The following is a 15,979-nucleotide window of genomic DNA, read 5'->3' on the forward strand; positions in this document are numbered from 1 at the left end:
TCTGTCCGTGCTGCCGGACAGCCAGGTGCTGCCTTCTCCTTCATGGATGCAGCTCTGAGCAGGCGTGAGGCCTGGACGGGGAGCAGGTGGGGTGGGCACGGGGTGGTGGGGCCCAGGCTCAGCCCTCTCTCCACCTTGGCCATCTCTGCGGCCAGTGACACCACAGCCTGTAGCCTGTGTCTTTTCTGTGCGGCAGGTGGGGCTGGAAAGATGGCATTGCCTTGTCCTCCCAGCTCCTCCCCAAGGGCATGGTATCCCAGGACCCACACACGCCCTCTCTGTGGCTCCTGCCTGCCAAGGGCCGCTGTGCTGCCCTGCCTGGAATATGGCTGGCTCTTTAAGCCAGAGGCCGTGTACCTGCCAGGCGGACCTGCTTCCTTGTCCCTGATGGGTCGCTGCAGAGCACCTGCAGCACATGGCCAGACCAGGCAGCCCTGCGGCACCAGGGCCTAGAGGGCGGGTGTGTGCTGGTTGCGACCTTCCGCTCCCTGGAATGTGGCTTCCCAGGCTCCACTTACGGAGAAGTCTTCCCTCTCGTCCACACTGGACCCAAACCCTGCTCCACTGGTTTAGAATTTCCTTTGGCTGCTGCTCTCAGTAGCCGCTGGCAGTTGACTCAGGTCCGCCCAGCCCTGGGGGTGATGAACAACCGAGCACACTGCTCCTGAGCCCCTGCGGTGCTCCTGTGGGGACGCGGGTGTGCTGGGCAGGTGTGGGCAGTGCTCACGGGGTGGGTGCTGGGCTGCGCTTGCAGCCCTGAGTTACAGGTGACCATGGGGGCAGAGTGGGGCTGGTGGTCCCAGGATGAGGATGTGGGATGCACAGCTTAGCCGGAGGCGAACTCCGGGCGGGGTCGGTGGGTGCTGGGGAGTCATAGCTTAGCTGAGGGAGAACTCCGGGCAGGGCTAGCCTGTGCTAGGGAGCCATAGCTTAGCTGGGGGAGAACTCCGGGCAGGGCCGGCCTGTGCTGGGGAGCCAGTTGCCGCTAGTCCAGCCCCCATGGGACTGCTGGGTGTCCCATTCCTCTGTGCCTGAGGCTTCCCTCGGGCAGAGGCATAGGAGGATTTTTGTTATTTTTTTAAGACAGGGTCTCGCCTTGTCACCCCAGCTAGAGTGCAGGGGTTTGATCACAGCTCACTGCAGCCTCAACCTCCTGGGCTCAAGCCATTCTCTTGTGTCAGCTGCCTGAGTAGCTGGGAACACAGGCATGCACCACCACGCTTAGCTCATTTTTAAAAATTTTTTTGTAGAGATGGGGTCTTTTCCATGTTGCCCCAGGCTAGTCTCAAACTCCTGTCCACCTTGGCCTCCCAAAGCGCTGGGATAATAGGCAAAAGCTTCTGTGCCTGCCCAGCACAGGGATTTTCGAAGCGAGCTGTTTCACGGCAGCCACCAGTGTCATGGTGAATTCGTTCTGTTATTTTCATCCCTCCCTGTAGGCCAGTGCTTGGGTAAAAGGCAAAGCCCTGTGTTTCGCTGTCTTGCCAGTGAAAATGGCTGGGAAGGCAGGAAGGAATGGGGGGAAGTTTCTCTCTCCTTCTGTGCATACCCAGGCTCACGCACTTGTATGAATAATACATGCACCACATGTGTGCACAAATCCCCACGCCTTGCCAGGTCTGTGTTCCAGACATGGCGTCTGCTCACACACGTGCCAAATCCCTGCTGTGTGTCTGTCTCCAGGGCTCTGGCGGCAGCAGCTTGGCTGACGTGGCCGCTCTGCTGGCCTGTTACGGGCCTTGCATTCCTGCTCTGGTTGTTTGCGGCTCCCTTTCTGGGAATGGTGGTCACGCGCTTTCTCCCAGTGCTGGCATCGTCCGTTTCCCATTGATGTGCATGGTTCCCCGTGAGTTCAGAGAAACCCATGCCTGACCACAGGTCTTGCTGGACTTTTCCCATTGTCACGACTGGTCTGGTGAACGGACATTTCCTTGGTGTCAGACTTTTGTCCTGAGCTCGTGCCTCTCAATCAAGATGATAAACCGCGTCTTGTGTGTTTTCCAAATCGCCCTGCAGCGCGACGCAGCTCTGTGTCTGGGCTTCCACGCCTTCTGACGGCACCTGCAGGGTGTGAAAGGCAGAATCCACCTTGATTTTTCCCAGCACGCCAGGCCGGTGGTTCTGCGCTGACCGAGCCGCTCGGCCTTTCCCGACTCCACAGAGCACCTGCCGCGCTGGTTTTCCTCACAGTTTTGTTCACCGTGTTTTGTCAGAAGTCCTGGTGTCAGCCAGAACTAATTTTTTCTTGTTTTTGTTTGTTTGTATTTATTTGTTTATTTTTAGTAGAGACAGTTTCACTAAATGTTGGCAAGGCTGCTCTCAAACTCCTGACGTCAGGTGACGTACCCGCCTCGGCCTCCTGGAGCGCTGGGACTATAGGTGTGAGCCACCGCGCCTGGCCTCGCTCCTTCAACCTGCCTTGACACGTTCTCCACAGTGCTTCTTGGAGTCAGCGTGTTGACTGCCTTTAAAAATCTGGCTGTGATTTTGACTGGAATGTGTTGACTGTTTTTCAGTCAGGGTCTCTGTCGCCCAGGCTGGAGTGCGGTGGCACCATCACAGCTCACTGCAGCCTCAACCTCTTGGGCTCAGGCCACCTCTCAGCTCAGCCTTCGAGCAGCAGGAACCACAGGCACATGCCTGGCTAATTTTTCTATTTTTTTTTTTGGTAGAGACCCTGGGGTTGCACCATGTTGCCCAGGCTGGTCTCAAAACTCCTGGGTTCGAGCAGTTTCCTTCTCTCGCCTTCCTGGAGTGCTGGGATGGCAGGTGCGAGCCACCGCACTAGGCCACGTTGAATTTCTAGATTAATCTGGGGCCCTCAGGGGCACAGAGAGGAGGGCGGGGGCCGTCGGCAAGGAGAGGCCCTGCTGGCTGCTGCATTTCCAGTGCGTGGAGGTGGCCTGCGTGTGAGGAACACATCAGGCAGGTGCCAGGTCCTGTCCCTTGGTCTGGCATTACATGGTGGCAGGGGCTGGTAAACCCATGCCCCCCGGGTGTTGTCTGGCCTCCTGTGTGTGGGGCTGATGCTGTGGAAGGTTGGGTGGCCTCCAGGGCTCCGTGCTCTGGGGACACCTGCGCACCCTGCAGGGCTCTGGGCTCTGGCCTCAGGCTCCTGACGGGGCTGCGCTTCCTCTGCCTTTCAGATCGTGTTCAGTGTGGACCCCTCTGAGGGAGGCCCTGGTTTCCTGGAGGGGCTGGGGGCCTTACGGTCCTATAAGGTAGGGCCCCTCCCAGGAGGCAGGTGGGGGTGGGGGTCCCATGGACCTGAACAGTAAGGGGCTGCCCCCAGGACGTGGGCAGGGCTCCACACACCTGGTCCTGTCCCGCCAGGTGCACATCCATCCTGATGCCAGTCACCGGAGGGCAGCTCAGCGGTCCGACGCCTGGAGCACCACTGCAGCCAGAAAGCCAGGTATGGACCTGGGTCCACGCACTCCGCGCCCGCCCAGGAGCGGCATCCGGCACCACCACGCCATGGCTAGGCACGCAGCCAGCCGTGAGTCTCCTGCCCCTCTGGGCCTGGCCACCTTCTCCATGTCCAGGGCTCTTGAGAGCCTCTCCTCACTGCCCCTCTAAAAGCTGGAGTTACTGAGAGACCTAGGAGAGGGCCTGATAGCGCCATGACCTGCCCAAAGTCACATGGTTGGTGGCGGCAGAGCCACAGTCCAGCCAGGCCTCTCTGCCGGGACACGCTCAGTTATGCCCAGGCGGTCAGCACAGACCTGCGCGGTGAGGCCCAACTCCCTGAGCTGCCTCTGTCCCATCTGAAGGCTGCCCGGCCGACCCCGTTGCCCGAAGCCCATGGCGAGCGTAGGCCCTGAGGCCCCAGGTGCCTCGTTGGCTTCCCATGCTCTGTGGCTCTTAGACTCGGAGCTGCTGGGGACGCCATGTGGATGGGGACTGTGCGTGTCCCCTCAGCTTTCTCGGGGCGTGTGGGTGTGTCTGGCCCCACCCCCGCTGTGTGGTGTCCAGGGTGGGTCTTCACAGCCGCAGCGGCCGAGCTGCTGCCCCTTCCTTGTGCTCCGGTGGCGCCTCGTCCCCGGGCTTGGCTCATCCCCGTCTGGCACGTTCTGTGTCAGCTGCCATCTGCCAAACCACGGCGGCACGACGTGGCCCCGGCCGAGGCAGCCCTGAGTGTGGTTGCCGTGGTTCGGGTCTGCCTGGAGGAGCTGAAAGGGAAGGGCTGGGAGGGCGTCAGTGCCGGCAGCTTGACACTGCTCGGTGATGGCCTGCGGCGAGGCCTGTCCCGGCGGGAAGCCTCCATCCTGTGAGGGAGACCGGCCCCTCACGCAGCTGGGGTTACGGGAGGTGGCACGTACCTGAGGCAGCCGGCGGTGTGCGGATCCCCAGGGCCTGGAATTTGTTCCATTGACTTCTCAGAAGCAGCCACTCCCTGTGTTGGGCATTTGTAGGAAATGAGCTCCTAGAGGTGGGGAGGGAAGTTGCGGGGGAGGTGGAGGGCGGAGGGAGGGGGTCCCCATCACAGGGCACATTCAGCCCCAGGAAGCCGTGTTGCCTTTGTTAGGAAGGGTGCCTTGTCCCTGCCGGCCCGCTCTTGACTTTGGAGTCAGAGTCATTCTGCCAGCGCCATGTGGATTCCCAAATTCCAGTGCGCACACAGGCTCGGCCAGTGGGTCAAGCACTTCTAGGAACTCCTTTGAACCAGTGAACGGGAACCTGCACTCCCTCTTCCGCAGCGCTTCCTTGGAATACGGGCGCTGGCTGCTTCCTTCCCGTGTGCTCTTAGCGGATGGGCTCCTTGCCCTCAGCCCCATGTCACCATTTCTGCAGAAGTTTAGGGTTAGAGTGGGCTGACCTCTCTGCAGGTGTCCCCAGCATCTGCCTGGGGTCTGCCTCCTACTCCCAGGACCCCCAAGAGGGGCCCCCAGCCAGCAAGCTGCGCTCACACTTAGGGCAGTGTTCTTTGTCCTGACTTCTGCACACTGGGCCCGGGGGGCTTCGGGCGACTCGCTTGCTTGATGGCAGTGGGTGGAGAGGGTGACGGGCAGAGAGGCAGGCGGTCAGGCCCCCAGTCCCGTCCTCACACCCTGTGCCCCCCCGCCTGCCACCCGCAGGGAAGGTGCTGAGCTACTGGTGCTTCAGTCCTGGCCACAGCATGCGCGAGCTGGTCCGCCAGGGCGTCCGCACCCTCATCCTCACCAGCGGCACGCTGGCCCCGGTGTCCTCCTTCGCCCTGGAGATGCAGATGTACGGCCACCCGCCAGGGGCCTCAGCACTGGTGACACCGGTGATGCCAGTGGGGTGGGGGTGCTGGGGTCTCAGGCCTCGCTGGGGTCTCGAGCCTCACGGGCTAAAGGGATGCTGATACGTTTCCCCACTGTCCGCTCCCACCGGCCACGCTCAGCCCTTTCCCAGTCTGCCTGGAGAACCCACACATCATCAACAAGCAGCAGATCTGGGTGGGGGTCGTCCCCAGGGGCCCCGACGGAGTCCAGTTGAGCTCTGCGTTTGACAGGCGGTAAGGGCCTGTCCCTGGGCCCTGCTGGGGTGGGAGGTGGGGGTGCTGAGCCCAGGCCCTGAGTAGTGGCCTCTTCGCTCCAGGTTTTCTGAGGAGTGCTTGTCCTCCCTGGGGAAGGCTCTGGGTGAGTGCCCTGTGCCCCAGCTGTGCCCATCCCGTATCCTGGACCCCAGCTCCCAGGAGCTGGTAGGGACCCCGCAGACGCCCTCGCCTGCCTTGACCCCGGCTACGGCACTTGCAGGCAACATCGCCCGCGTGGTCCCCTACGGGCTCCTCGTCTTCTTCCCTTCCTATCCCGTCATGGAAAAAAGCCTGGAGTTCTGGCGGGTGCGTCTCTCCCGGTGTCCTGGGCAGGGTGGGTGCGGGCAGGGCTGGAGCACAGAGCAGGCGGTGGCCACAGTCCCTGCCTGCCTGCCCTCATCAGATGGCGGGGTAACCAGGCCTACCGTGTCCTGCCTCTTCCTCTCCCAGGCCCGAGACTTGGCCAGGAAGATAGAGGCGCTGAAGCCACTGTTCGTGGAACCCAGGAGCAAAGGCAGCTTCTCTGAGGTCGGCACGTGGCCAGGGCTCTGGGCCCACTGCCCCCCGTGCCTCCCCTGCCCCTCATGGCCTTCCTGAGGCTAACCACCGGCCCTGACCCTGGCTCTGGCCGGCTCCTGGCTGCCTCTTCAAGGCTCCTGCATTTCCTTCCTGGCCCTGGGCGTTGCCTGTTAGAAAGACCCCAGCAATGGGTGGGTGTGGTGATGGTGGCCCTCCTGTCTGACTAGTCCCAGCCAGCTACTCTAGCCCTGGGGTTCCCCGTGTTTTCTGGGAAGCACTGAGCAGGCGCGGGGTCAGCCTGGTATCCGTGCCAGGAAGAAGCTTCCAGACCCCGATTGGCCTTCCTGGCTAGGACGATCCTTCATCTTGGAGGATGAGACCTGGGTCTTCCTCATGGGGGAGGAAGGGGCCGGGGTTGGGCTCCAGGCTCAGTCTGACCGACTCTCCTTCTAGACCATCAGTGCTTACTACGAGAGGGTCACCTCTCCCGGGTCCACCGGCGCCGCCTTCCTGGCCGTGTGCCGGGGCAAGGTGAGCCCTCTGGCCTCCGCCCTGACCTGGTTGCCTGTTCCCTGTTCCCTGGTGGGTGCCCATGGCCCCCTGCAGATTCCGTGCCCTGAGGGCTGCCTGGTCCCCTCCTCGGGTTCCACATGAGCACAGCACTGTCGGCCCTGCTGGGAGCGGGTCCTGCTCGGGGCCGGGGGCAGGCAGGATGGAGGAGGTTCCTGGCCACAAGAGTTGGGAGGTGGCATCTAGGAACTGTGGACCCCAAGTGGGGTCCTGACCCACAGATGGGGCTTTCTCCTACCCCTGGTTTGGGATGGAGCCTCGGGGAAGGTGGCCGGGCTGGGTGTGGGCAGCCAGGGGAGAGGCGCCAGCCAGCACAGCCCCAGGCAACTCCCTGACCTGTCCCCTAGGCCAGCGAGGGGCTGGACTTCTCAGACACGAATGGCCGTGGTGTGATCGTCACGGGCCTCCCATACCCCCCACGCATGGACCCCCGGGTTGTCCTCAAGATGCAGTTCCTGGATGAGATGAAGGGCCAGGGTGGGACTGGGGGCCAGGTGAGTTGCAGCAAGGTGGGGCTGGGGTAAGGCGGCCTGGTGACAAAGCCACCATGACAGCCCCCTGGCCCCACAGTTCCTCTCTGGGCAGGAATGGTACCGGCAGCAGGCATCCAGGGCTGTGAACCAGGCCATCGGGCGAGTGATCCGGCACCGCCAGGACTACGGGGCTGTCTTCCTCTGTGACCACAGGTGCAGTCCCAGGGAGACTCCCTCACCCCCACTGGGCCCCTGGACTCTCCTTCCCCATATGAGGCCCCACCTCCCCCAGAGCCTCTCTGGCTACTCTGGGTCAGCCTGGGGCCCCTGCAGGCAGATGGGGGTCTTCACGTTGGTGAACCGAGCCCCAGAAGTGGCTGTGGGCAAAGCGGCAGGGCTGTGCGCCCCCCACAGGTTCGCCTTTGCCGATGCCAGAGCCCAGCTGCCCTCCTGGGTACGCCCCCACGTCAGGGTGTACGACAACTTCGGCCACGTCATCCGAGACGTGGTCCAGTTCTTCCGTGTTGCTGAGCGAACTGTGAGTTCCTGCCCAGGGAGGGGGTGAGGGTGTGGTCCCCAGAGGGGCCAGAAACAGGCCCACCCACTCCCACGGTTCTGCAGATGCCAGCGCCGGCCCCGCAGGCTGCAGCATCCAGCTTGTGTGAGAAAGAAGATGCTGTCAGGGTGGCCAAGTCGCCTGGCGCCCTCCTCTCCACGAGGAAAGCTAAGAGTCTGGACCTGCACGTCCCCAGCCTGAAGCAGAAGCCCTCAGGTGCGGGTGGGTGGTGCCAGGCGCCCAGGTTGAGGCGGCTCACCTGGGTTTATGCACCATACCTCCCACCTGCAAAGGCTGTTGCTCCCTCCCAAGGTGGGGCCCCCACGGGCTGGAACCCTCCCCTACAGGCAGAGAATGCCCCAGGCAAGGATGCTCCCCAGGACCCTCCTAGGCAGGGCCCCCAAATACTGGGACCATCCCCCAGGAGGGCCTTCCCCACAGGCAGGGGCCCCCGTGGGCATCAGCGGGCACTGGGGTGCTTCTGCAGGGTCGCCAGCTGCTGAGGACCCCGAGGGCAGCCTGTGTGTGGAGTATGAGCAGGAGCCAGTCCCTGCCGGGCAGAGGCCCAAAGGACTGCTGGCTGCCCTGGAGTACAGCGAGCAGCAGGCTGGGAACCCCGGCGAGGAGCAGGTACAGTTCCAGAGCCTTGGGATGGACACAGACCCTCCGTCTCCTGAGGCCAACCCCACCCTGCCCATCTGTCCTCAGACACCTCCCCACGTGCCCCTGTAAGTCCCCTGCCTGGTGGGCACATCACTTGTTCTCTGGTGGGTGGACTTGGCTCAGTGCACTCAAGGTCGGGCGTCCCTGCCCCGGCCACGCCTGAGGCTGCACTTTCCAGGAAGGTTCCTTCTTCCTTGGGGCCTTTTGCCCCAGAAGCCCATAATTTCTCAGGCCGACCAGAAGCTTTCTCCCTGCTTCCTGCTGGGAGCCATTCCCCTCTTCCTGCCTGTCCCTGCCCTTCAGGCCCCTGGAGTGAGCCCCAGGTGCAGACACCAAGCACCCATGTCCCCTTCCTGCCAGCCCCTCCGCTGTGGTCGCACTCCTCTCTGGACCTGATCTTATGTGTCGCCACCTCCCAGCCTCATGAGTCAGTGGCGTGGCTTGGGAAGGACTGGGTTGTGACACTGTCACTGGGGTGCACCGTGACCCTTCCCCCAACCTCCACTCACCAGGGTGTGCCGTGAGCCCTCCCCCAGCCTCCACTATCACCAGGGTGTGCCATGATCCCTTCCCCAGCCTCTGGCTTGGCTACTTGGGGCCCCAGGGTGCCATCTTCCCTGTGGGCCCGGGTACATGTCTCAGGTGCTTTGGGGCCCCAAGTATGTGGTTGGAACCACAGCCATGTCCTCCTCAGGCCCACAGGTACTCCACCCTGTCCCTCCCATCTGAGAAGAGGCTGGCAGAGGAGCCACGAGGAGGGAGGAAGAGGATCCGGCTGGTCGGCCACCCCGTGCGTGAGCGGTGCCCCCACCCAAGTTGGGATTGGGCCTGACGGGACCAGGGAAGCCACCCCAGGAGCTGATGTTCAGGGCAGCTGTGATGCTGGCAGGCCAGGGGCTCAAGTGTGCGGTTTCCTGCCTTCCCAGCTGGAATCAGGCCCCACCTTTGGGCAGGCTTGGCTCTGGCATTTCCCTTCAGTGTGTACGGGCACCTGCCCCATGTGAGGGCGCAGCCCATTCCCAGCCTGGGATGAAAGAACTGAGTTACAGCCAGAGCCAGGAAGCCCCCTGCCTGCTGGAAAGCCCCAAGTGCGGCAGCCTTTGTCCCTGTCCCTTGGCTTCTGGGAAGAACTGGGTGGTGCCATCAGGAAGTGGTGGCTGCTGAGGGGCCTGGGTGGGGAGTCCCTGGGCCGCCCCTGCCTTGGGGTGTGCAGAGATGGGCACTGCACATTGGGAAGCCCCTTCCTATGAGCTCCCGTCCTGGGAGCCTCAGCTGCATCCGCTGTGGGGCAGGGGGCTTGAGGGAGCAGGGAGATGGGCCCTGCGGAACCCCCAGCTGGAGGGAGAGCCCATCTTCTCTGCCCATTCGCTGCTCTCAGTCCCCTGCCAGCCTCTGACTGTGTGATCCGAGACAGGCCCAGCCCCACCCAGCACCAGGCCTTCTTCCCGAAGCCCCTCCCTATGCCCACCCAGCCAGCCTCTCGGGCAGCAGCCCGAGCCCCGCCCCCCGCCATCACTGTCCCAGGGAGCCCTCAGTGCTCCAGGGAAGGCTCTGCAGCCCCAGGTGGGAGAGTGAGGCTGACCCTGACGGAGCCTCGGGCCTCTGTCCTGCAGGAGGAGCCCGTGGCTGGTGCACAGGTGGACAGGGCCAAGCTCTTCATGGTGGCCGTGAAGCAGGAGCTGAGCCAGGCCAACTTTGCCACTTTCACCCAGGCCCTGCAGGACTACAAGGGCTCTGATGACTTCGCCGCCCTGGTGGCCCGTCTCCGCCCCCTCTTTGCCGAGGACCCCAAGAAGCACAGCCTGCTCCAAGGTGCCCTGGCCTGCAGGGGCCGCCCACCCTGAGGGCAGTGCTGCTGCTGTGCATGGCGGGGCTGATGGGACAGACGCTTCCTTCACAGGTTTGTACCAGTTTGTGCGGCCCCACCACAAGTGGCAGTTTGAGGAGGTTTGTGTCCAGCTGACAGGACGGGGCTGTGGCTATCGGCCTGAGCACAGCATCCCCTGCAGGCAGCGGGCACAGCCAGCCCCGGACCCCGCTGGTGAGTGGGCTCCTATGCGACCTTCAGTCTCCTGTGAGGAAGGCAGGGTGGTACTGCGGTCCTGGGGTGCCTCTGTTCCCGTGTGGGAGTGATGGGGGCCACCTCCAGCAGCAGCAGCAGCAGCATTTGTTGGGGAGACCCTGTGCAACTCCATGCATCGCCCTGTCCAACCCCCACGCACTTCCCCTGCCCCCACCATGCACAGCCCTGCCCCTCCCACAGCCCCCGACCCCCCATGCACCGCCCTGTCCAACCCCCACGCACTTCCCCTGCCCCCCCATGCACAGCCCTGCCCTTCCCACAGCCCCTGACCCCCCATGCACCGCCCTGTCCAACCCCCACATGGCCTTGTCCCTCCTATAGCCCCCGCCCCCCAGGCATGGCCCCAGGGAGTCAACTGCACACGCCAGGGTCCTAGAACCCCAGACCCCTGTCCACCCTACTCCTGCCCCTGCCTGGGGTGGAGTCCAAGCCTCTAGGGGTGGGAGCATCCGTGTTCATGCTTGTTCATGAACAGCCCCACAGAGTTCTCCTAGTGCAGGGTTCACCCCAGCGGGGAGCCCAGCTTTTTGGGAAGACCCCAGACCCCTTCTGGACTTGGTGCTCACTGGGGTCTCCTCACACCTTACCCACCCTGAGGCTCTAAGCTCCTGAGCGGGGCTTTGGTCTGGCCGCCGCTGCTCCAGCCCCGGTCCAGCAGGATGGTGTCTCCTCCGCTGCCCCTGGCACCTGTGTGTGTGCCTGTCTGGGTTTCCCCTCCCTGGTCTGAAGAGGGTGAGGCCAGGCCCCCCCAGCCAACCCTGCCCCCTACCCCGGGGAACTTTCCAGATGCTTGGGACCAGCTTTGTGGCTCTGCATCTCTTCATCAGGAAGGATGGCACCGGATCCCAAGCTGACCCTGTCCAAGGCTGCGGCCCAGCAGCTGGACCCCAAAGAGCGCCTGAACCAGGGCGGGCCCCACCTGACCCCCAGGCCGCCCGCCGAAGGTAGCTGGCTCCTGAGCCACGTGCAGCCTGCGAGTTCATGGGGCCCTCAGTGCTTGGCGAGGCTCACACCTGATGTGGCCTCAGAGCCTTTGAACTGGAGCTACTGGTGGTGCTCCCGCTGTGGTGAGCCGTCTCCTGGTGGGGGCTGCTCCCGGTTCCGCACCCCAAGATCATCCTGAGCAGCAATCGAAGAATTCCTGAGAGGAAGGGCAGGCAGGGTGGTGGGGCTCTCAGCCCTCTGCCCCAATGCCACTGAGCCGTGCTACTCCCACACCAGGGGACCCTGGCAGCCACCCACAGCGGGGATCTGGAGCACGCAGAGGAGGGAAGCAGGGCCAGCGCGATGTGAGCGCCTACCTGGCAGATGCCCGCCAGGCCCTGGGGTCTGCAGGCTGTAGCCAGCTCCTGGCAGCGCTGAGAGCCTACAAGCAGGACGACGACCTGGACAAGCTGCTGGCCGTGCTGGCCGCCCTGACCACCGAGAGGCCTGAGGACTTCCCCCTGCTGCAGAGCAAGTGGTCCCAGGGTGCAGCTGGTGGCGCAGAGGGTGGAGGGCGGGGTGGGGCTGTGCGGGGTCTGAGCGAAGTCCCCTGCAGGGTTCAGCATGTTCGTGCGTCCACACCACAAGCGGCACTTCTTACAGACGTGCACAGACCTGACTGGCTGGCCCCGTGGGGGTACAGAGCTGCCGGGACCCCAGGAGGAGAGCCTTGCCACGCCTCCTGTGCTCACTCACGGGACTCACCGACCAGGTGGGGTGCCTGCCTGGCTGCTCCTGACAGCGTCCCAACCCCATGCCACCCTGGGAGTGAGTAGCAAAGCCCCAGGCACCCCTCAGACTGACTTCTTTGCCTCCAGGCCCCTCATGGCCAGCGAAGGCCGGGAAGACGCAGAGCAAGATCTCGTCCTTCCTTAGACAGAGGCCAGCGGGGGCCGTGGAGGCGGACGGTTCGGCAGCAGGGCCCAGCCAGTCCTCCAGACCTCCCCACAGGCCTGCAGCATCTGAGTGGGGTGAGCCTCATGGGAGAGGCCTCGCTGGGCAGCAGGCCGCGGGAGCTCCGGGAGGAGGGCCCCTCTCAGCGGGCTGTGTGTGTCGGGGCTGCAGGGCGGAGGACGTGGTGCCCTTCCGGTGCCCTGCCTGTGACTTCCAGCGCTGCCAGGCCTGCTGGCAACGGCACCTTCAGGTTGGTGCCCGACTGCTGCAGTCCGTGCTGAGTGTGGCCTCAGGTGGCGGGATGAAGGGGAGAGGGCAGGCCCTTGGCCTGGGGATGGTGCCCGGCTGGCATGTCCAGTAGGCTGGTTGTCTCCACAGGCCACTAGAACGTGCCCAGCCTGCCACACCGCCTGCAGGAGGCAGAGCATCATGCAGGTCTTCTGGCCGGAGCCCCAGTGAGTGCCCGTGGAGGCCCTCAGCACGCCCGATGCAGCTTGATGACCTGCTTGTCCAGCTCTGGTGGGCCAAGAACCCACCTAACAGAATAGGCCCACCCATGCCTGCCTGGCCTGTTGCAGGCGCCCGGCAGGGGTCCATGTTGGTCCCTGCAGTGGGGCCGGATCTGGACTTGCCTCTGAGAAGCTCTGAGCTACCTTGGGGTCTGGGGTGGGTTTCTGGGAAAGTGATTCCCCAGAACTTTCCCTGGCTCCTAGCCTGTGAGTGGTACCCACGGGGTGTCCCAGCTGAGCCCCTGACCAGGAAGGAGACCCCTGTGGGCATGTGTCCACCTTTAATTGGGACAGGGCTCTCTAATAAAACTGCTGGCAGTGCCCAGGATGGTGTTTTCGTGGCCGGTGGTTGGTGGAGGGATTTGAGGGTGCACGGAGGAACAGGGAGTTGGCAAAGGTGCCTCCCAGCCCGCCCTCTGTACTTTCTCCGCTGCGGGCTCAGCCCTGCGCTTGTCCTCACAGCTGCAGCCAAGCTGCAACTTCGGAGGGACCCAACACCACCCCGGGCCATCTGGCCTGGCTTCTGGGTCAGGAGCTGCCCCAGGTGCTGAGGAGGGTGGTTCCCTGGCTGGTGAGGCCCCTGTCTGGGCAGGGATGGCGCCAGGTGGGTGAGGGGGCTGCCTGGGGAGGGAGGGGTTCCCATGGGGCATGACGGGGCCGGCCCCGCCCTCTACAACCATATAGGGCTGCAGCAGGACGGGCTTGGGGACTGGGGAGAAGGAGGGGGCATGCTGGTCAGGCACGGCAGGGTCCGGTGTCTGCACTGAGCCTCACTCTCCCTGCTCCAGTGAGGACTATGAGGGCACTGGAGGGGCCAGGCCTGTTGCCGCTGTGCTCGGCGTGGGTGCTGCCCACCCTGCTGCTGGTGATGGCCACGCGAGGAGCAGCAGAAACACCCACCTACCCCTGGCGAGACCCAGAGACGGGAGAGTGGCTGGTGTGCGCCCAGTGCCCCCCGGGCACCTTTGTGCAGCGCCCGTGCCGCCAAGACAGCCCCACGACGTGTGACCCCTGTCCACCACGCCACTACACGGAGTTCTGGAACTACCTGGAGCGCTGCCGCTACTGTAACGTCCTCTGCGGGGAGCGAGAGGAGGAGGCGAGGCCCTGCCAAGCCACCCACAACCGTGTCTGCCGCTGCCAAGCTGGCTTCTTCGCGCACGCTGGTTTCTGCCTGGAGCATACGCCGTGTCCGCCCGGCGCCGGCGTGACTGCCCTGGGTGAGAGCTGGTAGAGGGGAGGGTCCCCCTCCAGGGAGTGGCAGCCGGAGGTGTGGCGGGTCGGGTTGCCGCTCCCAGGCTTGCACCGAGCAAGGACACCAGCTCCCCTGATCCTGTTCTCCCCTCCTGGCCACAGGCACCCCCAGCCAGAACACACAGTGCCAGCCATGCCCCCCAGGCACCTTCTCAGCCAGCAGCTCCAGCTCAGAGCAGTGCCAGCCCCACCGAAACTGCACGGCCCTGGGCCTGGCCCTCACCGTGCCGGGCTCCTCCTCCCACGACGCCCTGTGCACCAGCTGCACCAGCTTCCCCCTCAGTACCACGTCACCAGGTGGGCCGGGCAAGCCAGGTGAGCGGAGAACCCGCCAGCTGGGCTCTGGGAAGGGCCCATGGCAGATTTAAGGGGTCAGGGTTCCTCCGTTAGATCCCCACCAAGGCTACCACCTCAGGGATGGCTGAGGATCAGGATCCAAGCTGCCGCAGTCTCCTCTGGGGAGCACTTGGAAGGTGGGCAGCACAGTCCCACGACTGCTCCAGAGGAAGGTGGCCGCCTGCTCCGATGTGGGGAAACTGAGGCCCAATAGCAACTATTGTTGAGAAGTCGCAGGGCCAAGTGACCCCCTTAAGGTCAAGACAGGTCACGTCCATCGGGGGATCCCAGTGGCCCAGGAGCCCCAAGCCCCTGCCTGGGCCCCGTTGCCTCTCCCAGCCCCGCTCCTGCCCCCAGGCCTCTGCTCCAGCGAGCGCTCCGACTCTGACTGAAGCTGCTGCATGGCCGCCCAGCCCACACTCCTGCACCTTCTCGCACCGCCCTCTCCAGCACGGCTCCCTGCACAGGGATTTTCCTCTCCTGCAAACCCGCCGGGTGGGGCCCAGAAAGCAAGGTATCTGGCAGGCCCCCACCAGTGTCTTGTCTGAAAATGACTGGACCCTGCGTCCCCTCCCCCTGCAGGAACAGAGGAGTGCGAGCGTGCTGTCATCGACTTCGTGACTTTCCAGGACATCTCCATCAAGAAGCTGCAGCGGCTGCAGCAGGCCCTGGAGGGCCTCGGGGGCTGGGGTCCCACGCCGAGGGCGGGACGAGCGGCCTTGCGGCTGAAGCTGCAGCAGCGGCTCAGGGAGCTCCTGGAGGTGGGGGACGGAACGCTGCTGGCACGGCTGCTGCGGGCGCTGCGCGTGGCCAGGCTGCCCGGGCTGGAGCGGAGCATCCGTGAACGTTTCCTCCCTGCACGCTGAGCCCGGCCCCCTCGCCCCTCTTATTTATTTTACAGCCTTGGCCCCCACATGCACTAAAAGAGGCTTTAAATTTTTTTTCTTAAAAAATGAGGTTTCTTAAAGCCTTTCCGTAAAACTGGTCATGGCCTGTTGTGTGGCCACTCGGATGGCAGCGGGGACGCCTGAGCTGCCCGGGGCTTCCCCTTCCGGGGGTCGGTCAGTGGGCAGCACCCCCTCTGCTCCCTGCTGGCTGTGGCATGTGGTGGGGTCCCCGAAGCTCACAGGGGTCAGGACCTAGGAGGGCATACCTGCTGGATGAACAGGACAGGGCTCAGGCCGGCCTGTCATCGGGGACCCACACTAACCCCCCCATCCCCTTTGAATTCCTCCCACTCCCAACTCAGGGGTTTTCCCGAGAAGAGACCTGCCAGAGACCACCCCCAGGCATCCCATGCGCTTCTGGGAAGTGAGGCTTTTCCCCTCTAGGGTAGGCTCTGAAGCCTCCAGAAACATCCAGAGCAACTGGGGCCTGCCTCAGCCACACGACCCTCCCTAGCGTGGTCAGACATCCCTGTGGCTGGAGGCCCAGCCCTCCCACAGGTCCTGGGAAGAAACCTTTGGGACGTGAACAGGCCCCCCTGGAGAGGGCACGGGGACTTCCAGGCCTGACTCCCGTGAGTCATGGCCACCCCCACCCTGACTCATGTCCCTTCCCAGAAGCTCCTCCCAGGCCCCCCACGTCCCACATCCGCAGGAAGGGACAGGCCATGGCTCTGGGCCCACCTGGGGA

The 15,979-nt window shown here is 64.1% G+C and overlaps 2 protein-coding genes and 1 long non-coding RNA gene across 3 annotated transcripts in view; 2 read left to right on the forward strand and 1 right to left on the reverse strand.

The window, feature by feature from the left end:
* The window catches only part of RTEL1 (regulator of telomere elongation helicase 1), a 36,656-nt gene extending 23,579 nt beyond the window's left edge, over positions 1-13,077 (forward strand). Inside the window, exons 15-35 of the mRNA XM_064382598.1 lie at positions 3,147-3,221; positions 3,334-3,415; positions 5,079-5,211; positions 5,369-5,482; positions 5,566-5,606; positions 5,724-5,809; positions 5,954-6,031; positions 6,476-6,553; positions 6,940-7,086; positions 7,163-7,278; positions 7,480-7,603; positions 7,687-7,837; positions 8,109-8,251; positions 8,979-9,074; positions 9,898-10,096; positions 10,185-10,325; positions 11,195-11,311; positions 11,589-11,822; positions 11,908-12,063; positions 12,170-12,495; positions 12,624-13,077. Coding sequence (XP_064238668.1) covers positions 3,147-3,221; positions 3,334-3,415; positions 5,079-5,211; positions 5,369-5,482; positions 5,566-5,606; positions 5,724-5,809; positions 5,954-6,031; positions 6,476-6,553; positions 6,940-7,086; positions 7,163-7,278; positions 7,480-7,603; positions 7,687-7,837; positions 8,109-8,251; positions 8,979-9,074; positions 9,898-10,096; positions 10,185-10,325; positions 11,195-11,311; positions 11,589-11,822; positions 11,908-12,063; positions 12,170-12,495; positions 12,624-12,704 — 2,718 coding nt within the window. The 3' untranslated portion in view covers positions 12,705-13,077. The remainder of the gene's footprint in view (positions 1-3,146; positions 3,222-3,333; positions 3,416-5,078; positions 5,212-5,368; positions 5,483-5,565; positions 5,607-5,723; positions 5,810-5,953; positions 6,032-6,475; positions 6,554-6,939; positions 7,087-7,162; positions 7,279-7,479; positions 7,604-7,686; positions 7,838-8,108; positions 8,252-8,978; positions 9,075-9,897; positions 10,097-10,184; positions 10,326-11,194; positions 11,312-11,588; positions 11,823-11,907; positions 12,064-12,169; positions 12,496-12,623) is intronic.
* Positions 1,227-5,801, reverse strand: LOC135276983 (uncharacterized). The gene is made up of 2 exons (XR_010344572.1): positions 4,323-5,801; positions 1,227-4,186 (listed from the first exon to the last, which is right to left on the reverse strand). It is a non-coding gene; the product is annotated as an uncharacterized LOC135276983 (long non-coding RNA).
* Positions 12,514-15,286, forward strand: TNFRSF6B (TNF receptor superfamily member 6b). Its single transcript, XM_012440488.2, has 5 exons — positions 12,514-12,700; positions 13,217-13,358; positions 13,543-13,974; positions 14,111-14,305; positions 14,927-15,286. Exons 2-5 carry the CDS (start codon positions 13,349-13,351, stop codon positions 15,208-15,210), a joined length of 921 nt encoding a protein of 306 aa, XP_012295911.2. The 5' UTR covers positions 12,514-12,700; positions 13,217-13,348; the 3' UTR covers positions 15,211-15,286.
* The last annotated feature ends 693 nt before the right edge of the window (positions 15,287-15,979 follow it).

The sequence above is a fragment of the Aotus nancymaae genome, unplaced genomic scaffold (assembly GCF_030222135.1).
Source record: "Aotus nancymaae isolate 86718 unplaced genomic scaffold, 86718_ANA_hifiasm-v0.15.2.pri h1tg000029l, whole genome shotgun sequence".
Taxonomy (NCBI): domain Eukaryota; kingdom Metazoa; phylum Chordata; class Mammalia; order Primates; family Aotidae; genus Aotus; species Aotus nancymaae.

What these genes read in the sequence shown, in the direction of transcription:
- TNFRSF6B (XM_012440488.2), top strand. An exon ending in CGCCGGCGTGACTGCCCTGG is followed by an intron (nt 13,975 to 14,110) that starts GTGAGAGCTGGT and finishes TCCTGGCCACAG; the next exon opens with GCACCCCCAGCCAGAACACA. An exon ending in CCTCAGTACCACGTCACCAG is followed by an intron (nt 14,306 to 14,926) that starts GTGGGCCGGGCA and finishes CTCCCCCTGCAG; the next exon opens with GAACAGAGGAGTGCGAGCGT.